This window comes from Homarus americanus, unplaced genomic scaffold, assembly GCF_018991925.1.
Source record: "Homarus americanus isolate GMGI-L3 unplaced genomic scaffold, GMGI_Hamer_2.0 scaffold51859, whole genome shotgun sequence".
Taxonomy (NCBI): domain Eukaryota; kingdom Metazoa; phylum Arthropoda; class Malacostraca; order Decapoda; family Nephropidae; genus Homarus; species Homarus americanus.
This window is the reverse complement of record NW_024711292.1, coordinates 597,799-620,937: the sequence shown is the minus strand read 5'-3', so window position 1 is coordinate 620,937 and position 23,139 is coordinate 597,799. Positions and strand designations below refer to the sequence as shown.

The 23,139-nt window shown below is 39.8% G+C and overlaps 1 protein-coding gene across 5 annotated transcripts; it reads left to right on the top strand.

Moving 5' to 3' along the window:
- The first annotated feature begins 6,636 nt into the window (after positions 1 to 6,636).
- On the top strand, positions 6,637 to 22,281 carry LOC121868099 (3'(2'),5'-bisphosphate nucleotidase 1-like). Of its 5 annotated transcripts, none has more exons than XM_042368411.1 (10): positions 6,637 to 6,847; positions 9,937 to 10,146; positions 11,325 to 11,418; positions 11,699 to 11,814; positions 12,657 to 12,705; positions 14,923 to 14,985; positions 16,559 to 16,658; positions 18,591 to 18,777; positions 19,953 to 20,116; positions 21,484 to 22,281. In XM_042368411.1, exons 2-10 carry the CDS (start codon positions 10,015 to 10,017, stop codon positions 21,578 to 21,580), a joined length of 1,002 nt encoding a protein of 333 aa, XP_042224345.1. In that variant the 5' UTR covers positions 6,637 to 6,847; positions 9,937 to 10,014; the 3' UTR covers positions 21,581 to 22,281. The 5 variants fall into 5 exon arrangements, with proteins under 5 accessions (XP_042224345.1, XP_042224586.1, XP_042224673.1 ...); XM_042368652.1 differs by having other exon boundaries at positions 6,638 to 6,847; positions 14,923 to 14,958; XM_042368555.1 differs by lacking the exon at positions 6,637 to 6,847 and adding an exon at positions 6,868 to 6,967.
- Positions 22,282 to 23,139: the final 858 nt, after the last annotated feature.

The following is a 23,139-nucleotide window of genomic DNA, read 5'->3' as shown; positions in this document are numbered from 1 at the left end:
TTATTGGGCACACCCTTACATCCTTGTGTAAGGTGAAGCGCAGAAGCGTTTACAGTGCCCAACAGGGAAGCATGCTAAGTTCATGCTTGCCTTATGTCTCATGAGTTAAGGAGTAGAAGCCTGAAGAGTCGAGGGCACAGAACCCTAGCCACAGTATTCGAAAGATTGTTGGCACACAATGTCAGGCTCAACCAGAGCAAATGTTCATTCCTTGCTAAAGAAGTAACTTATCTTGGCTACAAAGTGAATGCAGAAGGGCTGAGACCTGTAGAAGATAAAGTAGGAGCCATAGTAAATTTACCTGCTCCAAAAAATGTCAGTGAATTGAAAGCTTTCCTCGGTATGATACAGTATTATTCAAGGTTCTTGAGTGGACTTTCATCAGTTTTAGCCCCTCTGCATGAACTATTAAAGAAAGGGATACCATGGAAATGGAACAGTGCAACTCAGAAGTCATTTGAAGATTGTAAAGCTGCTCTGTCTAGTACTGATGTTTTGGTCCACTATGATACCAGTAGAACACTAAAGCTTGCTTGTGATGCATCGGGCTATGGATTAGGTGCTGTCATAAGTCACATAATGGATAACGGTGAAGAAAGACCCATTGCATATGCCTCGAGAACTCTTACCCAAAGCGAGAAAAATTATGCACAAATAGAGAAAGAGGCTTTGTCTATCATATTTGGAGTAAAGAAATTTCACCAGTATCTATATGGGAGGAATTTTGTTTTAATAACTGATCACAAGCCTCTCTTGGCAATTTTGGGTCCTAAATCACCTGTTCCTACACTTGCTGCAGCAAGAATGCAGAGATGGGCTTTGATATTGTCGGCATATGACTATGAGATACAGTACAGACGTTCAGATGATCATTCCAATGCAGATGCTTTGTCAAGGTTGCTGTAACCATGATAGCAGAAGATTTTCCAGTCACCTCCGGAATGATTGCTCATGAAACTAGGAAAGATGTTGTATTAGGAAGAGTCCTGGAGTATACACTAAATGGATGGCCAGAGATTTGTCCATCCTTAGACTTTCAACCGTATCATTTAAGGAGATGTCAATTATCAGTAGAACAGGGATGTGTGTTGTGGGGTATGAGGGTGTTAATTCCACAGTGTTTTAGAGGGCAAATTTTGAATGAACTGCATTTTGAACATCCAGGTATACAGTATGTGCTATGAAAGCACTGGCCAGAAGTTTTGTGTGGTGGCCTAAACTGGATGGTGAAATAGAAATGATGGTACGTGAGTGCTCTGTTTGTCAGAATGTTAGGAGTATGCCACCCAGCACACCTTTGAAAACCTGGAAATGCCTACCCGTCCCTTCCAAAGAGTACACATTGACTTCTGTGATAAGGGAACAGACAAATTTCTTGTATTAATTGATAGTCATTCAAAGTGGATTGATATTAAGCACATGTACAGTACTAATGCTGGTAGCACCATTGATGAATTAAGATTTGGTGGTTACTAGTGTTCCCCGAAGAATGCAGTGATGGCTAGGGAAACACTGAGTAACACTGAGTCCGTTTATTATGGATGAGAGAAATACAAGTGGTGACTCGCGAGTGCCATGCACGGCTCACACAGTCAGACTGAGGCTGCCTTGCCATATGGCAGCCTCGGGGCAATATTGCCACATAACGTGCAGTGTGCCACGTGATGATATATATAAATGCTACTCGGCACAGTAGCTTATGTACAGGGTTGCTACCCGGCACAGTAGCTTATATACATAACCTACAAGATTAATGTTTGCCGAACATGGAATACCATAAGAGGTAGTTTCTGACAATGGTCCTCCATTCCAATCATCAGAGTTTAAAAACTTCATGAGATTCAACGGTGTAAAGCATATACTGACCCCACTCTATCATCCTGCCTCTAATGGTGCAGCTGAGAGATCAGTTAGAATTGTAAAGGAAGCACTTTCCAAGCAGGTAATTCAAGGAACTGTAGGAAAATCAATGAAACACAGGCTAGCAAATTTCTTACTCAGATACAGAACCACGCCACATAGTGTGACAGGATGTACTCCTGCAGAGTTAATGGTGAAGAGACAGTTGAGGACAAGATTAAGTTTAGTTAAGCCAAGTCTGTTTGAAGTTGTAGAGAGGAAACAAGCTCAACAAAAAATGTATCATGATAAGAGTTCCAGTGAAAGAGTGTTCAAGGTAAATGATAGGGTGAGAGTTAGGAACATGGCTAAAGGTTATGGTACTGTACATGCAAAGTGGATAACTGGTGTCATTGACAAGGTATGTGGATCTAGGACATATTTAGTGAAATGTGGTTGTAGGTTATGTATCTAAGCTACTGTGCCGAGTAGCAACCCTGTACATAAGCTACTGTGCCAAGTAGCAACCCTGTACATAAGCTACTGTGCCGAGTAGCATTTATATATATAATCACGTGGCAACACTGCACGTGTTATGTGGCAACATTGCCCCGAGGCTGCCATATGGCAAGGCGCCTCAGTCTGACTGTGTGGGCCATGCATGGCACACGCGAGTCACCACTTGTATTTCTCTCATCCATAATAAACGGACTTAGTGTTACTCAGTGTTTCCCTAGCCATCACTGCATTCTTCAGGGCACACTAGTAACTTTCATGGCGCAGTGCCTAGGATCTGTGGACTTACAAAGTGTGTGAACAATGCCGACAGTTACGTCTGCCGGTGATGCGCGTCGACTCATAGTGTGTTGTGTTGTGTTGCGCTGTGTTTCGCCGCGATCTGCAGTGTTGGGCCGTCACAGTGCGTTTTAGTGACGGTGGCAGTGTTAGTGTCAATGTATTAGTGTGTGTCTAGAGCTGAGTTGAGCAGTGGCCTGTTTTTTGTGGTACCCACGGAGCACGCAGGCGTACACCCTTCTCATGCGACATCCGGGGGACACTGACGGTCTTGCCGGACCACGCTCCGCTCTCTCAGACACACGCACGCACGCACGCACTCACTCACGGACAGAACAGTGGACCATATGCGTGATTTTTGCGCTGTTTATGTCATATATATGTGGTTCGAGCTGTTGAGGCGCCACTTTATATATTAAACAGTGCAGTCCACGCACACACAAAGATGGGAGGTAAGAAGGGACGTCAAGATGGGAGACACGACTCCCCACCACCTTCCCCTCCACCGGGCGCAGACTCTCATCCTCCACCTCCAGTGACGGACATCGCCACAATTCTGAAGTGGATGGACGACCGGGACGAGAGACGCAGAGAGATGGAACTTCAGAGGGAGGAGACACGAAGAGAGGAGGAAAAGTTGCGTTTTGAGGCGCTATTGGCGACCCTGGCGCTAACCCACCCTCCCTCACTTGCAGGTAGCGCGCTTCAAGGCGCCAGTACACTCCCTCCTCCACCACACCAGCGTCCTCCAGGTACTCTTGCTACCCCAACAGCTCCCAAGGCATCTGTTCAACCCCCACCCGCCCTCTCACCAGACGTCACGTTTCAGCTTTTTCGTGAGTGGAGGCGGCGTTGGACAGATTACTCCACGATGGTGGACCTTGACAGCATGCCTCCAAACAAACAGCTCATCCAACTGCGGATGTGTTTGTCGCTGGAGACCCAGAGAGTTTTGGAGCACACGTTGCAAGTGCCTCCCGACTCTACCTCTTCAGTGACGGATGTGCTCGACCTTTTACAGGAGCATGTTAAGGGTCGGAACAACGAGGCTTTGCGTCGCCGCGCCTTCACCAGCTGCAAGCAGGCGGAGAACGAATCCTTTGACAACTTTTTTGTACGCTTGAAGAGTTTGTCAGAGGAGATCGACGTCTGCAAGGCGCACAGCCGGGAATGTGAGGAAGCCTGGATCAAGCACGGGATCTTGACAGGTGTCAGGCACGAAGAGTTGATGCAGCGACTCATCCCCCTGGACGCTTCCTCCACACTCCAGGTGGTAGTGACTGAATGTCGGTCATACGAGGCCACCAAGTCCGCCACCTCTGCCTTACGGGCCCCACCTGCTGTGAGAGCTATCTCACAATACAAGAAGGATAAGAAGGCGGCCAACAACGCGAAGGCTGCCACACGTTCTTCCACGCCTCCGCCTAGTGCTTCCTGTGGCAGCTGTGGAAAGCAGCACAGCCCCAAGACTTGCCCGGCCGCCGACGCACTGTGTCGTGGATGTGACCGTAAGGGCCACTGGTCTAACACAGACAGGTGCCCTGCACGAGGCCACAAGTGTCAGGCCTGTGGTCGCTATGGACACTACGACAAGTGCTGCCGCCAACCCAAGCCCAAAAGCCCGAGACGAGGAGGACAGCAGCGCACTTCCCTCGGGGTGGTTCGCACGCAGCCCCCTCCAGATGGCCCACGCAGCCCCAAGCAACAGCGGAGTCACATCAGGAGGGTGGAATCGACCACACGCCCCAGGGTTACCCCTGCCCAGACCCTGTATGGTCAACCTCTCAGCTCTTGCGTTCCTGCACACGCCAAGGCCTTTGCGAAGGACTGGCAGACCAGAGCCGAGAGCTGCTACCGCCGCGCCGCTTCACGTGCCCAGGACGCCAAGGCTCGGTATGACGACCGTGCCCGCCCTCTTCAGCCACTGGAGATTGGTGCCCTTGCCCGCGTCCAGGACCCGACGACGACACGTTGGGACAAGGTGGGCATAGTGATGGGCGTCGGCCGGTCGCGGGACTACAAGGTCAGGATGCCGAGCGGCCGTGTCTGGTGGAGGAACCGCCGCTTCCTCCGGCCAGTCCCACCCCCTGCTGCTGGCCCCCTGACCGAGGACGAGTCACCTACACCTCACGAGGATCCGCCCCACAGTGCACCTCGACGCTCGGAGCGACTTAGGACTAAGAAGTCCGCTCAAGACAAAGACTATGAGCGTGAGGGGGGAGGGAGATGTAGGTTATGTATCTAAGCTACTGTGAGTAGCAACCCTGTACATAAGCTACTGTGCCGAGTAGCAACCCTGTACATAAGCTACTGTGCCGAGTAGCATTTATATATATAATCACGTGGCAACACTGCACGTGTTATGTGGCAACATTGCCCCGAGGCTGCCATATGGCAAGGCGCCCCAGTCTGACTGTGTGAGCCGTGCATGGCACACGCGAGTCACCACTTGTATTTCTCTCATCCACAATAAACGGACTCAGTGTTACTCAGTGTTTCCCTAGCCATCACTGCATTCTTCAGGGCACACTAGTAACTTTCAGTGGTAACTTTTTGAGATATGTTCATGTGGATCACATCATTCAGGCACATGACGAGATGAATGTAGCACCAGGACATGATGATAAACTTGACACAGTTTCAGATGATCATGATGATGATGATGTCAAAGATGATGTTTCCCAGCATCCACTCACTGTGTCAACTAATTGTAGTGATGATATGTCTGTCACTGATAATGCACAGAGTGCAAGTAAAACCCCTGTAAAACTTGATGGAGGGAATAGTCCTAGAAGATCAAACAGAGGTAGGAGACCTGTAATTAAATTAGAACCTCTAATTATCTGAATTGTGAACAGGCCTTTCAAAACTGTTTAGTTAGGAAGTTATATTTGTTGTGTTCTATTCTCTTCTTCCCTGCCATATGTAATTCTGTAAGTTTTGTTTATTTAGGATTTGTAGCAGCCATGCTCTCTTTTGAAAGGGAAAAATAGTGTTAAATATATGTATGTTTATATGCTGCCTTTATTGAATGTATATATTATATATTATGTTACTTCTTACAAAATGTGTTAGGCACGTAGTAACCAAGAACAGAGAATAAACAGCCAGCCAGACAGACCATGTGACTCTTCATTCTCCCATTAAATAACCCAAGATACTACAACCTGCCCCTTCTCTAGCTACAGCCGCAGCAAGCAACACCAGTTCTCCCCACTCACGCTTGTAACCACGCTGCCTCCTCCCAGCACCAGCCACCAAGCTGCATTTTACATCCAATATAATATGTATACAGAGAGCACATCGTGAGTTTCCTTTCTCCATCCCATCCTGAGTGTGAACCAAATATCACGTACCCGACAGTAGAAAGGAGGACACTGAGGGTAGTGTCCCCCTCCTCATCACCGGGTAGGTCTACAGTTTCCAATCTTTAATTTTTTCTTTTATTTCTTACGGTTCTCACATGAACACTTTCCTGTATATTGTAACCTCATGTCTTATAAACACATATTTTAATCCTAAATTACACAGTAAAGTAAGGTTCTGGTTCGCTACTTCGTAGGTAAATTCATTGGGTTATAATATCAACGCGTCACACTCGAGGCGGGTACAAAAGCTGAATGATCACGACATAGGTATATCCACGTCAGTGACGTCACTTAAAACTGTAATTAGGGATCCTCCTCTCACACATTGCACTATTTGAACACAGACATAAGATTTTCTGATCACTGTACATGTCGTGGGTGTATACGAGGATACGAGGTGTATTAAGTTCACACCGATGCATACAAGATATTTCCTATGGAATGCTCTGCCTTCTGTGTTCCATACTCTTACAATCTCTCACTTTAAAAAGCTGGCTTTCCGGCATTTTCGTGGTGTAGATTAATATGGTCCTTTTCTCCTCTATTTCTAATTTCTTTTTTACTCTTATTCCCCCCCCCCTCCCCTCCCAGGGCCCGTTGAGGGTTGATGGGAATAAAATCAGTAGCAGTTAGTGCTAAGAGGAGCGAGTTATAGGCAGAGCAGCCGACTCAGCGAATGACAACACCGCCATGTCAACAACCGCACCAGTTGATTGAGAAAGTCGTGACTCATGTATTAATTAATTCATTTCATTCTCTCAGTGTCATTGTTACTGTGCACCTCTACTTCGGTCCCACACCACCTCCTACACCAGGGCACCTACTTTACAGTACTAGACTCAAGGGTAAGTGGTAGTAGTTGGGGGGTGAGGTGTACAGTAGCTGCCTGTGGGGAGGATAAAAACTACTGTAACCATGACTCAAGATTTACTTGGTGTTATCAGATCACGGTAGAGAGAGTGAAAGTAAACAGTTTTTCAATTTTACCTTTATGTGTTTGTAACGTGGAACAATTCATATCTAGGTGGATGTTTTTTATCTACATTTTACTTTGAATTTTTACTCCAGAAGCTGTTGCTGGTAGGTACCCTAGTGGTAATCAGAGCTTTAATACAGCTGGATTGAGGTAATACGCATGTTAATTTTAGTACATCTGCTTTTAAAGGAGTGAATCTAATTGTTCTTAAAAAATGAATAAATCTGATAATTGTGATAATTTACCAAAGCAATGAAGGTCTATGAGTCACAATATACAGGTGAAAGTATCATTGGTTAATATGGTTCCATGACAAAACCCCAATGGACAAAACCCCATTTGTCAACACTAACCTAACCTATCCTAACCTAAGCTTAAAAGTGTTTTATTTTATATTTGAGACTGGGGTTTTGTCCGTTGGGGTTTTATCCGGTCACCGGTTAATATATAGGACTAACCCGCCTCAAATTTCACCATATCATAGTAAGTTCTTCCTGTTTAATATACTGGGAAAGTTAGGTAAGGTTAGGTTTGGTTTGGTTCAGTTCTGGTGCCCATATTATAGAATGGATATCAATTCACTGGATTTGGTGCAGCAAAGAATGACGAAAATTATTCTGGGACTTAGATACTGGAATCAGCAGTTACATAAGCAAGTTTGCAGATGACACCAAAATAAGGTGGCAGATAAATTCAGGGCAGGATGCAAATGCACTACAGGAGGATTTAAATAAACTGCAGGGGTGGTCAGGAAAATGGCTAATGATATTCAACACCAGCAAGTGCAGCATACTTAATATTGGAAGAACAAACACTGTCAATGTATACAGCCTTAACATCAACCTAGAGAAGTCGACTTGTGAAAGAGACTTAGAGGTACTTGTAAGCCCGGATCTACGGCCTAGAAAACAGTGCGTTAATGCTCAAAATAAGGCTAACAGGGTATTAGGTTTTATTTGTAGAAGTGTAAGTAATAAAACTGCGGAGGTCATATTGCAATTATATCTTGCGCTAGTCAGGCCACACCTTGATTATGCTGCTCAGTTCTGGTGCCCTTATTATAGAACGGATATCAATTTACTGGAGTCGGTGCAGCAAAGAATGATGAAAATGATTCCGGGACTTAAAAACCTTCCATATCAAGATAGATTAAAGAAACTAAACTTGCATTCCCGAGAAAGACGAAGAGTGCGGGGAGATATGACAGAAGTATTTAAGTGGGTGAAAGGAGTCAATAAAGGAGATACAATATAGATAAAGTTCTTATAATATCCGAGCAGGATAGGACTCGTAGCAATGGATTTATGTTGGATAAGTTTAGGTTTAAGAGGGAGATAGGAAGGAACTGGTTCACAAATAGGGTGGTAGATGAGTGGAACAAGCTTAGCAACTTTGTAGTAAGTGTTGGGATGCTGGAAAGTTTTAAAAGGAGGCTAGATAGATTCATGGATGATAGAGGGTGGTTGTAACAATCGACAGGAGCGTCGATGCACAGGCCAACCGGCCTAATGCAGACTCCTTATTTTCTTATGTTCATAACCACAGATGTTAAGTAGCGTTTATTTAAAAAATATCCATTTTGTAACCCTTTAAGAACGAGTGGGTTAATCATCATCGTCATCAAAGGGTTAAACTATAGTCCAAGAGGGGTTAAACCATAGTTCTCAGAGGGTTAAAAATTAGTTCTCAAAAAAGGGTTAAAACATCTTCTTCAAAGGGTTAACATATTTCCACAAACTACAACAGTGTCCACTATAATATAACAATGAAAATCCGGCATTTTTCTAATTGTTTTCAATCAATTTCGCTCACGGGTTAGTCCTATATAATTATCTTTATGATAGTAACCAGGTCTCAATTTTTCCATAAATAAATACGTTTTTTAATTAGTTCAGACTATTTAGACACTTCTTCTATGGCATTTACACTCAGAAATTTATATTTTTCGAGTATTTTTAACAAAATTACCAACAATATTACAGCTGTAATTGGTTAAAGTGGTCATGGCTTTTAAATTGAGGGAAAATGTGGGGTAAAATACTAAAAATAACACCAGACAAACCTTTGAAAACCTGACCTAACGTTTCCTAACCTCTAAAAATCCTAAAACTATAAAATGTTTTCGGTGTTTACTTTTATCCTCTTCGTCATTGATCGGCTCGTTGGCTGCTTGGGCTGTTGGTCACGTCTTTGTTATGTACTGGTGGCAAGTATTGGGCATGCACTGGCCTCTGAATCTATCGGAACCTGTTCCAGTGTTGGTCAAATCTGGCCTTGAATGAGCTCACACTTGGTGATGGTGCTGTTTTCAATTTTTAGTATGTTATTGGTTTTTTCGGTGTTCAGATGAAGGATTCATACTTTTTACTGTTATCCTTTTTGCCACTTATCGGCTCGTTAGGAAACGTTAGGTCAGGTTTTCAAAGGTTTGTCTGGTGTTATTTTTAGTATTTTACCCCCACCATTTTCCCTTGACTTTAAAGCCCTACACTTAAAGCTAGTAATATTGTTGGTAATTTTATCAATTAAAATACTCGAAAAATATAAATTAATGACAGAAATGCCGTAAAAGAAAAGTGTCTTAGAATAGTTTGAACTATGTGAAAATGAATTTTTTTTATGGAAAAATTGAAATCTGGCTACTATCATAAATTGACCCCAGCTTATTTCACCTGAAAATTAACCACTCTAAAACTAACCTAACCTAACCAACCAAATTATCAACTGATTAAAAAATTATTAGGTATTGTTGCATTTTCAACCAATAGGCACCCTCCACCAGCCCTTTACGAGCCTCTCAGGCCAGTCCTGGACCCTTCACTGCTACTTAAGGTATTCATTCTAGGTTAGGTTAGGTTGGTTTTTGAGTTGAGCTCAACTCAAGAGCCATATTGTTTGAAAATGCAAATTTACCAATTATTGTGTATTAAACAGTAAGAGTTTTTATTTTACTTTCAGTCACAAGACCTGTAAATAAGAGAAAGTTTCAATCAACTAAGTAACTGAGGCAGCTGGTGAGAAGATTCTACCTTCAAGATGTCTTTAGCATCACTAAGTGCACCAGTACTCTCTAGGATTGTGTCGTTATCTGTAGCTATTGCAAATCATGCTGGCAAAATCATCCGAGACGTCTTGAAGAAAGGGGAGTTGGGCATCGTTCAGAAAGAGGTACAGTATGATATTGATGTTACTGTTAAGTCCTTAATTTTTTTGGTAATTTTGGATCACCTGAAAATTTGACACCCCAGTTTTATATTACACCTGATGATTAAGTAAGATGTGGCTCTTAGTCTAAAGCTATTGCAATTTTACACTTGTTGTAGTGACGTTGACTTGTGAATCAACAACAGTACAGGTATTCACTTTATACAAATATCACAAATAAGTGTTACTGCTGCCATGGCATTGAGACGTCCATATTTTTTTTACGGGAATTAGCCCACCCGGGCACAGGTCAAACGACCCACAACGGAGCCTGGGGGGCGAAAAAAAAAGAACAAAGAAATTAAAAATAGAGAACTAAAAGGTTATACAGTATTGTGTTAATCTATATCACGAAGATGCCGGAAAACCAGCTTTTTAAAGTGAGACAGACTGTATAAGTATGGAAACACAGAAGAAGGCAGGGCATTCCACAGTTTGGCTGTGTGAGGAAAGAAGGAGGTACTATAACGGGTTATTCTCGTGTGACCGACATCCACAGAGAAACAATGGGCACCGCGGGCAAGACGTGTGTTACGAGCCCACGGCCTTGCCGGTGGTACACAGGATGTCAAATCCACCGAACATTGCCCGTTAAAGTACCTGTAAAAGAGAGAGAGTGAAGCAACATTGCGGTGAAGAGAAAGGGGAGAGAGATTGTCGACTAAAGGAGGAGAGTTAATAAGACGAAATGCTTTTGATTCCACCCTATCTAATAGTTGGACAGAAGAAGAGCCACCCCAGATATGAGAGCAGTACTCCAAGTTAGGACGAATGAATCCCTTATATACTTGGAGCAACTGCTCAGGAGTGAAGTAGCTATGGCATCTGTACAGCATTCCCAACTTTCGGGTTGTAGCATGTCATTTATTTTATTTTATTTATTTATTTGTTATTTATAAATTTATTTTATTTATTTATTTATTTTACCCTGGACACAAACCAAGTAACTGAGGACATTATAGCACAGGCAATACAACATCTCACCCTGCTATTGTTGGAGTCGGAATTTTGATGATTAAACGTTTACTTATCAGTCAAAATAATGCCCATTTACTTGTTGTTACCAAGTCATCAGGATTGCTGAATGTTGTAAGTGGTTGTCATGCATCAGAGGCTGTACTGTACAAGGTTTCTTTGGTCAGAATGCTCGGGACCTCCAGACCGAGGCAGACAGAGCAGCTCAGAGGTGTATCATCAGCTCCCTCAGTCAGTGCTTCCCAAAAATCACCATCATAGGTGAGTAGGGCTGAAGTAATCTTTTAAGAATATGTAAATCCAAATCAAAGATAATTCTGCCAACATTGACATAAAATACTAAATAAATTAAAAAGAAATCCTTCTTGATATAGCATTTTTTTTTAAACACTGATCTCATGCAGTCATCAATACCCTGTGGTGTACTCACTTTGATGGTGAAAGATTTCTCAAGCTGCTGTAAGTTAACACACTAGTGTAGTTAAAAGTCTTTCTTTGTGTAAGAGATAAATGTAAAAATAATGATTCTTTTATCTTGCAGGGGAAGAAGGAGATGAAGAATCAAAGCAGATTAGTGGTAAGGTCTATGATCCCACACCTGAAAGTACGATACAAGTCACCTGCCCACCGCACTTGGCCTCACTGGGAGAAGAAGAGGTGCCGTCAGTGTTATTTGACTTAACTGCTCCCTATTTGCCATTGTAATTGATCATTTGTAAACCTATCAGGTTAATCAATACAGTATTCATGCTTATGCAAACCTGGCAAACTTCTGCAACTTTTAATTTTCTGAAATTGTTTTATTTTATTTTTATTTTACTGTAGAGCAGAACTTTACTACTTCCCTCTTGCATCTTCATCATATTATTTTTATTATTTCACCACTTTATCATCTTACTAGCTATTCAGGCAGTTGCTACTTTGTTAGGAAGCATGGTAATTCTCAAACAAGTGCAGCAGGGAGGGATCCAGGAATATCTAAAGGAGGGGGGGTCCAAGAGGTTGTGGGTGGGGGAACTTGGCAAACGCAGCAAGCCCACCCAATATCATGGGATTTTGAGGCCATTATGAAGCCATGTGCACTTGATATTAGGAGATATTCTAAAGTCAATACTAAATACTTTTTACTATACAAAAATGGCTGAGTACAATACTGCATTAAAGAAAAAGTATTGGAATTTTCTGGTGAAAGGGGAAGTCTGAATCCCTAGGACCCCCCTTGGTTCTGCCCTTGTGCAGTATGATTATTTTGAGACCAAGATTTAAAATGATTGGATTTTTCAGTTGCTAAGATCCCCTCTTGCTCATTAAGTAAAATTATTATTGTGTAAACTGATATTCTCTTTCAATGCAAACTTACAGTAAAAGAAGACATTCGTCATTCTTGTTTACGAACCTATTTTAGCTGTCCCATTAGGCAAAATTTCAGAGCTTTATGATGGTATAGTAAAAAAAAAGATTGTCAAACTTTTCTGGATTTACACTTCCCTGTCTTTCAGATTGTTGTGTGGGTGGACCCTTTAGATGGTACTGCTGAGTATACACAAGGTAATAGTCTGACCTTATAAACACCTCTTAGAACTCTCGCAGTTTATCTTCTCCAGATCTATATAAATTGTACATCTTAATATTTTTGGCAGACCTTTTTGTGAAATCTGTCTGTCTGTCTGTCTGTCATTACCCAAAGAATCAACATCACCTCAGGTTCATGAATATCATACAAAGTTCATTAGATTATACTGTAATGTAAATTTACTTAGACAAGTATTAATTGCTGGTCTTTGATACATATTACTGTGAGTACAATGAGTACTGTACTGTAAGGGGTTTAAACTCTTATGCTTTAAAGTTGTGAATCTTGTGTTGTCCATAGCCTCAGGATCTCCGTTATTTATTATGTACAGTATTGTGTGTTGTCTTATTCAGTGATGCTTCTTTGTTTCAAGGGATAGCTTCGGGGAGAAGTTTTCAAATTTTACCAGGCCGTGAAATTGTCATTTGTATGTATCTCCATGAAACCCTAGTGTATACGTGTCTTTTACAGATTTCCCCGTTTCTTCGTACGATGTAGCAAATATCTTCGAATTCAGTGGTCTGGGTTTTATAAAAGATACAGTTTTGAATACTTCATTGCATACATCTTTTAATTATTGCAGTGTAAGTGTGTGGTGGTGATGAGGACAGCTGTGATTATGTTTAATGAATGGAGGTCTATTTTTATGCTTTCCACAGCACCTGACATTTACTTTACTCAGGTCTACCACAGACTTAACTCCAGTACTACATACATTATACTGAAATACATATGCCTGGATATTTTTAATTTTTTTCATGCATGAATCATATATGTTTAATATTTCTTCACCCGTATTACAGGTGTAAAGCAGTTTGTAAATATTACAGTGTTGTAAGTATATTTTCAACTGAGGAGTCATGTGCAGTCAACCAAAGAAACACTGACCCCACCTTGGGTCTCGTACTCGCAATTTTACCAGGCAATACTTGATAAAGTAAGGCTGTATGTAAAGGTGATTGTGATTGGTGGATCCATTTTCTGCTGTATCACTGTCAGGATAAATATTAAACAAACCAAAGGTAGCATTTTTATAATAATTAACTATTCATCATTATTTTAGATCATGAGAAGTTCCATATTTTTAAATATTTGCTTAAATTATTAAGAAAATTATATTAATGAATTGGCAACTCATCTACAACCACAGATGCCACAAGATTCTCACGTCAAATTTTCTTCATTATTTAAGCAAATATGTGAATATTTTGAAATTTCTCATGATCTAAAATAATGATGAATAGTTTATTATTATAAAAATGTTACCTTTGGTTTGTTTAATATTTATCCTGACAGTGTTACAGCAGAAAATGAAATGAACACTGTAACTTCTGTTGTCTAGGTAGGGTTGTCCAAAGCCTTTATTCGTTGTGTCATACAGGCATTCGCTGATTTATGCTGTGCCAAACAGCATTGTTGTTTAATAATTAGGGAACAATATACCCTGTATGATATAAGTCGCTGAAGTCTGAAATAGCATGGATTATTTTTTAGTCCATTAAAAAATCCATCACTGCCTGGAAAACATCCTGCAAACAGTCTTGCTAGTACTGCACCCAAGAAATACAGTTTTTCCATCAGTTAAGACATGAAAATTCAGAAAGTGTTGAGTCTGGAAAGAGACAGACTGGGAACAAGACAGCCTCTGGGAAGACAAAGGCAGAAGAGAGGTAGACTGGGGAAGAGAGACAGACTGGGGAGGAGAGTTACCTTGACAGTGACGCAGCAGAGGAAAGTGACGTGTCTTTAGACATACAGTACTTGGTTAGTTGAAGTCTGTGAGCCTTTTTGTTTTAATTATCTAAGTGATATTTATTTGAAAAAAAAGTAGAGAAAGAATAATTACAGCATTCCCATGGCTCATGGTGTAGCATTTGGGTGGCTGGGTGGCCGTTTGCTATTTATCACAAAGTCCAAGTTTAAAAGTTAATCCTTCCCCAAAAAACTCACTGATATCTATGCAGCTTTCATCAGTCCAAGGGGTCCATGGAATCTAGTTTGGAACTGCAAGTTTAGGAACACTATTGATTGTATTGTATTTTTTGTGTGTGCATAAACAAAATATTAATTATGTTGGAGCAATTTTAAATCTTATGTAAGGTTTTCTTTGTACATAGTGGAGATAGAATTGATATTTTCATATAATCAAAAACTCTCTTCTAATGAATTTTCCTCCCTATCTTACGTGCAAGCTTACGAATGCAGGAAGAGTGGCCATCAGGGGGTTTGTAAGACACTTGGAGTGACATGTGAAAGTTAGTTAGATTGTGTGTACAGTAGTTTCCACCTGCCTGGCACGCACCCCTTTCTTCCTGGCTTACCACATGTATTAAGGAAGTTTATTACTAGTAAATAAGCTAAACTTGACCGAGCTATTGGATAGCTGAGATTTTAGAATTTTTTATAAATGCAATGAGCAAATAACCTTCTGATTTAAATAATACTGATTAGTGGATAAACTTTCTTTAACTTGATATGTGTTTTGCAGTGATGTACTGTAATGTAGTTGAGAAAAAGCCCATTTGCACTTTTACCCTTCATAGATCACCTGAAGATTAGCTACCCCATACAGTTTTGGGGTGGTTAAAATTCAGGTTGATTATGCTGGGGGGGGTGACTTCAGGTAAGCACGGGGTAAATCTTCAGGTAATCAATAAAGACGAAAATAACAAAAGGTCTCGTCCTTGTCTACATCACTGGAACCTCACACACAGACAGCATAATGGCACTTCATTGTGTGAAGGAATCTTATGTGTTTTGTTTAGTGTATGGTAAGTAGGTGAGAGTGTAAGAGACATAGATATTGTGGTTTATATTATGGACCACTTAAAGATTTGTCCCCAGCTTATTTCACCTTAAAATTAATCACACTAATGTTACCTGGAGATTAGGTTAAGTTAGATTATATTAGGCTGTTAGACTAGGCTAGATTAGATTAGGATAGGTTACTTTAAGTTTGGTTAGATTACTGTAGATTAGACTGTTAAACTAGGGCAGGTTAGGATAGGTTAGTGTAAATTAAGTTTGGTTAGATTAGATTATAATAAGTTGTTAGATTAGATTAATTTAATTTAAATTAGGTTAGTGTTAGGGTGGTTAATCATAAGGTGAAATAAGTGTAGGGATGAAGCATAAAAAGAAAGAAATTGAAGAGGTTTTATTTTTTATGTATGATCTTTTTTTTTTCTTTTTTTTTCATATTAACACAACAGTTGTAGATTGTTAAGAGCTTAGTTGAACTTTGTTGTGATGTATTATAACTGTGATATTCCCTCCCTCACTGTAATTATTTAACAACTGGCAATTGCTGAGTGTGTAAAATGAAAATTGTTAGACAGGATATTCATAAATTCTCTGACCCATTTTAAAACTTAACCTCAAACTACCTCGCACATCCTCAAGCAACAAGTAGTACACATGCAGAAGTTTACTAGGAAGAGTAAACCAAAAAAACACATTAATAGTGGTTTGTCAGTGTCTATGATAATATGTTTGAAAGTTACTGCACTGTAGGTCAGATTATTTATGGAAATGCTGTATAGTACTGTGCATGTACTGTATATACCCTGTAATCACTTTTTATACACCAGAGAGAAGTAATGTTTCCTTGGTCCTAAATTAAGCTTTACTTTCTTGTATCTTGACATTAAACTCACAGTGGTTAGGCCAATAAGCAACTATATTGTGTGTGAAAATATTTTCAACCTCTGATAATCTGTTTTAATTGTTTAATTCAATCACTGTTAAATTAGTTGAGCAAAATTTTCCTTGAGATTAAACAATAATGAGGCAGTTTTTATAAGTGGTGATAATTGGTGTTGTCGGCAGGTCTCCTTGATCACGTCACGGTGCTGATTGGGATTGCGTCTGGGGGTAAGGCTGTAGGAGGAGTCATTCATCAGCCCTACTACAACTATCAGAACCCAGGGTGAGTGTTAGTCCAGAGTGAAAGTTCATTTGAAATTTAGGTTATAAGTTTATTTTGAGATTTGTTACCAATTATTGCTAAGGTCAGCAAAGGTGAAGCGGTCTGTTTAAATCTTCAAGGCAAGGAAAGCACTCCACCCACACTCACATTTAGCACAAAACTAGAGGTGTGCTCACTCACAGTCTTGAAATGTTAACAAGCATGTGTCAACTAAGTTGTGCTGCCCCGTGAAAGAAACTGTTGCCAGCTGTTGGTATCTAAATTTGAACCATATCCATCACAGACTTAATTTTCTACATATTTTTATACTACCAGTTGAATGCCATTGTGGCCATTTTCTGATCCTATGGGTTGTAAGCTGAAGTGTTCTCCTGAGTTTTTACCATAATTGAGTAACAAAAGTATGTTTGTTTGTACAAGAGAGGTGAGTTAGAATTAGTGAAGGAGACTGTTTATCAGATTCATACCTTGTTGTATGGGTTAGATTAACTGCCCCCAATCTCACGAGAAAAATAACACGAATACTGTATTTAGAACGGGTCCACAACCCTCATATATTTGTGGCCAGCATGATCGCATCCAAAATATGTGATGAGCTGCCAACTAAGTTATTAAGGCAAGATAAGGTTATTTGAATACTCAATGCAGCCAACACCTAATCTGATAGTCTTTGTAAAACTGGGGAACATTATACCTGGAAGCTGGTAGCACAAACACTGTACATAAAATCTTTGGAACATTTACAGTAAAAATTTACAGATAGTTTTTCTGAGATACAGAGTAAGAAATGTTTGTTCTCATTTATTTCCAATCCTATTGACAAGGGACATCTTGATGCACAACTGTACTGTAGATTCCTGGATCTGCAGGCTGCAGGTTAATATCCTGAAGTACACTCACAAAATCACAGTCTCATTGTTGGACTTTGGGGAAAAAAATTAATTGGGTAACACTGAAACGAGTAGATTTCATAGTGTTTTCAATGTTTGGGTCAACCTACTGTAACCAGCAGACTTATGTAAAGAACAAGTACTGTACTGCTCAAAGCTCACTTACAATCACAAAAAGGAAGTTGTGGAATCAGCTTTTACTAAATTTGAACTACATTTCACAAAGATTGCAGAGGATATTCAGTTGAGTTTCATGTGAGTCTTAGTAACCATTTCCTTTGTATTGTTGAATGTGAAACATAATTTTATGTTGTATTAATATTTATTGCCACCTGTTAGGTTACTTAAATATTTGTTGTGTGTGTACCAATACTGTACTTTTTTTTTTTTCTTTTTTTTTTTTTACGGGGATTAGCCCACCCAGGCACAGGTCACTGACCCACATCGGGGCTTAGGGGGCGAAAATGTAATAATAATAATAATACACGTAGTAATAATAAACAACCATAAAGAAATACAAAATTAAAAAAAATTAAGTGAGAAACAATACGTACATGTATGTTGTGTTGTCAATATTAAGAGAAACAATTGAGACCCTGCAATTGTGTATAAATGAAACAGAAAGTCAGATCAGCAACCTGGGACTTGGTCACAATTTTCGTGATGCCATATGGCAGCAGGGTCTACCATAGACAACACATTATGCTTCCAATATCTTCCCAGGCAGTAGTACCTCCCTGATTGGTAGCTGCCTAATACCTACTACCTACTTGTCTGAATACATGGTTTAGTTCTATGCAGTATTTTCTAATGCCCAGTTTCATATTTTATTTTTGTAAATTTAATACATATTGCATAATTATACTGTGGGATGGCTGCGACCAGTTACTGATTTCTTGTTTGTAACATGGCCGATCTAGAAGAAGACACTGAAAACAAGTAATTTCTCCATGTGTATATTTTTTATCGGAGACCTTCACAATAGCTTAATCATTCTCTGGTTTTTAAAATCATTCATAGTGTTGATATTGTGGCATTGCAGGAGTGAACTGGGTCGCACCATCTGGGGAGTAGTAGGAGGAACAGTGGGTGGGATGCCTATCGTGGCCCCACCAGAAGGGAAGTTGATTGTCACCACTACAAGGTCACACTCCTCCTCGACTGTTACTGACGCTGTTGATGCCGTGTGCCCTGACGAGGTGCTCAGAGTTGGTGGAGCAGGTCATAAGGTGAGATAGATATATGAAACCTTTATTTAATAGACTATATGGAGAGAGAAGTCTGTTTTATGGAGGTTTCACTGTTTACTGATATTTCTGTGCTGTGTGTCCATAGACTACCCGACCTAGTTTAAAGGTTATTTACAGAAACACGTACCTCAAAAATATTATGGATAGAACATGAACACGGTCAACCATGGTAAGAAAAAATTTAGGTAATATTTGTTGATTATAATAAACTGGTGTGTTCTATCTATAATATTTTTGGTGTTTATTAAGTTTATCAAATGGGTTGGATAATTCATGGATATCTTATACTTTCATATTGAAGCTCTCCTGTTTATGCAAATGTGCCATATTGTTATGGATCACCTGAAAATTCCCCCTTCCATCTTATTTCACCTGAAGATTAACCACCCTAATGTTACCTGTGGGGTTAGGTTAGGTGTGTGTGTGTGCGTGCGTGTTTTTTTTTTTTTTTGTCGCTGGGAAGACAAGAACAAATGCCAATATTCTTGCTGACACCAACTGTAGGAGCATCGAGGCTACCACTATCCATGAACAACTATGCTGAACTGGCCATGTTACCCGCATGGACGACAGTAGACTGCCAAAGCAGTTACTTTACAGTCACCTAATGAATAGTAAACGTAATGCCTCGTGGGCAACTGGAAAGTGCCAAATTGATCCCCCCGCCTGGGAGTCGATTACTCCATATTGTAACACTTGGAGGAGCACCACTAGAGAAGGTGTCAATACTTTCGAGTTAGCCCGACTGCAAACCGAGGCAGACGAGTGCCAATGCCTGAAAGACTCTGCCACCGCCCCTCCTGCACTAGATCTAGCCCTCCAAATGTGCAATGTAAGTGAACGACTCTGCTGGTCCAATATCGGCCTCTTTAGTCACCTCAAAACTCACCAATGAAGGTGACATACCTAATAACTCACGTCATTGTATCATAGCTGGATGATCGTCATTCTCGATTCCGAGTGATGGCAAAGAGTAGTAGTAGTATTTTGTGTTTTTGTGTGTGTGTGTGTGTGTGTGTGTGTGTGTTATAACTTAATAAAATGTGGTACAGGTGTATTGTTGATTCATGAGCAAAAAGATTCTGAATGAGTTTAATGTGTATTGTTTATCCTTCCCTTCATCAACTTATTTACGTAGGGAAAATACTTTACAGGTTATGCTACTTCTTGAGGGAAAGGCTCACTTATATGTATTTGCAAGTCCCGGGTGTAAGAAATGGGACACATGTGCTCCTGAGGCGATACTACAAGCTGCTGGAGGAATTTTAACTGATATCAAGGGCTCACCCATCCCCTACCAAGCTTCTGTCCCCTTCAGGTATGTTATTAACTACAGTATTACCTTTGTACAGATAGCCAGTAGGGGGTCCCCGACTTACGAACGCCCGCCGATACAAACTGGATTAAATTTGAAATTTACAGCATTTTATTTACCTGATTTTTTTTAGATGTATATAAGGACTTAGGTTATGATATAGTAGGATTTTAAACATTGTTCTGTAATTACGGTATGCACATAGTATGTGTTCCAACTTACATACAAATCCGGGGACCCCCTGTGTATATACAGTAATTATCTAAGACCTCTTAATTTGTCTTGAAATATTGGGTCTCTATAAATTTATTTGACCCATTATAAGACTTGTGTATGGTGTCGCCTCTGAGCTGAACAAAATCATCTGCTGTTAGCCAAATAGAATATCAGAAGTGTGTTCCTAAAGTGAAGGGGTTAATGACCTATATAATTTTATAGATAGAAATTAGAACACATGTGGAAGTTTACCAAAGCAAGAAAAAGACTTATGAGTAGTTCATTGAGTACTGTACTGTAAAATAAAACCAGCATGTTTTACCTATAAAGCTTTTGAGATTATGGAAGTACAATGATATCTCTGTTAGCCGGAACAATTGGTGCAGAACACTTCCAGTAATGAGAGATTTCCCGGTAACGAGACAACTCTCTCAAAGTCCGGAAAAATATCCCTTATCACCAGAATTTTCCGAGTAAAGGAAAAATGTTATCAAAAGTTCCAGAATTTGCCCATTATATAATTTCTTGAACCTGGAAATATATCCCCCCATCCCCAGAATTTTTCAGCTACTGGAATATTTTTCTCGGGATTTCTGGAAAATGGGCCTGATTTTCATCTCTCAAACCCGGAAAAAAATCCCCCATGCTCAGAATTTTCCAGAAAATGTGCCCCCCAGTAAATCGTTCTGAAAGCTGGAATTTAAAAAAAATTCAGGCTAAGGGAACGATTTTCGGATAAAATTTCAATTCCGGCTATCGGAGAGTTCCGAGTTTGAGGGATTCCGGCTAATGGAGATATTACTGTACTGTATTACAATGCATAACTTCCTAACAAATAAAGATCGAAAATATACATCTGTTGGTATAGTTCTGCTGAAAAAAATTTCCACCATGACAAATTTCAATCATGTAATATTATTCAAATTCACATTATGTACACTCGCTCCAAAAAAATTATCTTGATGATTTATTGGCAAGACAATTTGACACAATGGACTAAAGATTTTAGCAACCCTCTCGAGACAATAGGAATCGCAGTGTTCCTTTTGAAATTCGTTGGACCCCTCCGTAAAGATACTTTTGGAGTGTATGTACATTACAGTAATAGAGTCTGGTCTGGAGTCTTGACTGATCATTGCTCTCATCTAATACAGGAACTCAACTGGAGTCCTCGCCTCGGCACCGGGACAAAATCATGCATTCTACAGCGCCAAGATTCCACAACACGTAAAGGATAATTTAAAAGCTTGAAGTCTAGCTTGCCTCTTTCCATTGCCTGTTGCTGAAGGACATCAGGTACAAGGAAAATTAATATCTACTGCTTGAATCATTTATGAGGTAAAATTGGGTTATCTTCAGTTAACTATTTTGTATGGAAAAAATGGGGTATTGATATATATGACCAAAAAAAAGGGGTATTAATATCGCAAAAAAGGGCTACATATTGACATGGCCTTGAAAAACAGCAAGTGCTTATATCTTTTTATTAGAGGGTTTCCTTATAAATATACAGTACAGTAAAACCTTGGTAAATCGGACTTCAATATACCGTAATTCACTTTTTGGGGACTCTTGAGATGCACTGATCACCAGAAATACTAAAACAAAACAAATAATACTTTAAGAAATGGGGCAGATAAATAAATAAATCTTATGAAATGAACAACACTTACTGAATACTGTACAGTGGTCTAATCAGATTTGCTATAGGTCTACTGAGAAGTGTCTTAGTTCTCAGTAGACCTATAGCAGGCTGGGGCTGATCAGGTGTTGCTGCATTTGTCAGGTTTATTTATTTATTGATTCAGTATTATATTTCATATGATTGGCCTCTTGTTGTTTATAATTCATCATGATTAATATAACATTCAGTAATAGAGAAAAAATATAATACTGTATGTAATTTGTAATATGACTTGATAATAAAAGGATTAGCTGTACAGCATTTGATATGAAGGTACCGTTATAAAAAATTTATTTACTACCTTTGAGTGCTATATGATGGCTCAATTTGGCCGCTTGTACACTTAGACAAATGATTAATGAATATACCAGGGTATATGAAGATGCATAATACTGTACACTACAATATTACTTATTAAGTGATGATAAATACACAATAGTATTTATTTAAGGGGGATAACTGCAATAGTATTTATTAAGTGATGATAGATACATGACTGTACTGTACCAATTTACTAAGTGTTGAAGACAGACATTGTGGTAAGCCAATCAGCTCAGTCAGCTGTTTGCTCTTTGTAAACAAATGACTCGGTTCAGTGTGGGATCTATTTTCAGGAAAGCTGATTCTTGTAGGATAATATTTTATCAACCTGGCACCAAATGTTCCTAAATTATATGAGAAATATGGTGAAATTGCATAAAGAAGTGTCAAAGGAATCTTGGGGGAGAGAGGGGGAGGGAGTACCCACCAGTGCTACCCCCCATTTCCTCCCCTCTGCCAGCTGCTCCCAGATAAACATTTGTCTTCCACATACAATATACTCCTACATTTATTTGTTCTTGTTTTTATCTTTTTAGTACTATACAGTATACATTTTCTCATTATTCATAAGACAAATTCTGTGGTTACTTATATATAACACTTTACAGTAAATAACAATCATCTCGGTGACAACGGTGACAACAAGACTTATACTGTATGTCTGATTTTCATCCCAAAGAGTTCTATTTCATATTTTTTTATTGTTGAGGTAATATTTTTTAATAACCTTGTTATACACTTAAAGACCTTAGTTGTTGAAGTGCAGTAATAACATAACATCAATTGTTTTTTTTAAACAGTTCAG

Excerpts from the sequence above, each read along its gene's own strand:
- LOC121868099 (XM_042368411.1), top strand. The coding sequence starts at position 10,015 with ATGTCTTTAGCATCACTAAGTGCACCAGTACTCTCTAGGATTGTGTCG. Across the intron at positions 10,147-11,324 it reads TGGGCATCGTTCAGAAAGAG|AATGCTCGGGACCTCCAGAC; the intron begins GTACAGTATGAT and ends TTCTTTGGTCAG. Across the intron at positions 20,117-21,483 it reads CAAGCTTCTGTCCCCTTCAG|GAACTCAACTGGAGTCCTCG; the intron begins GTATGTTATTAA and ends CATCTAATACAG.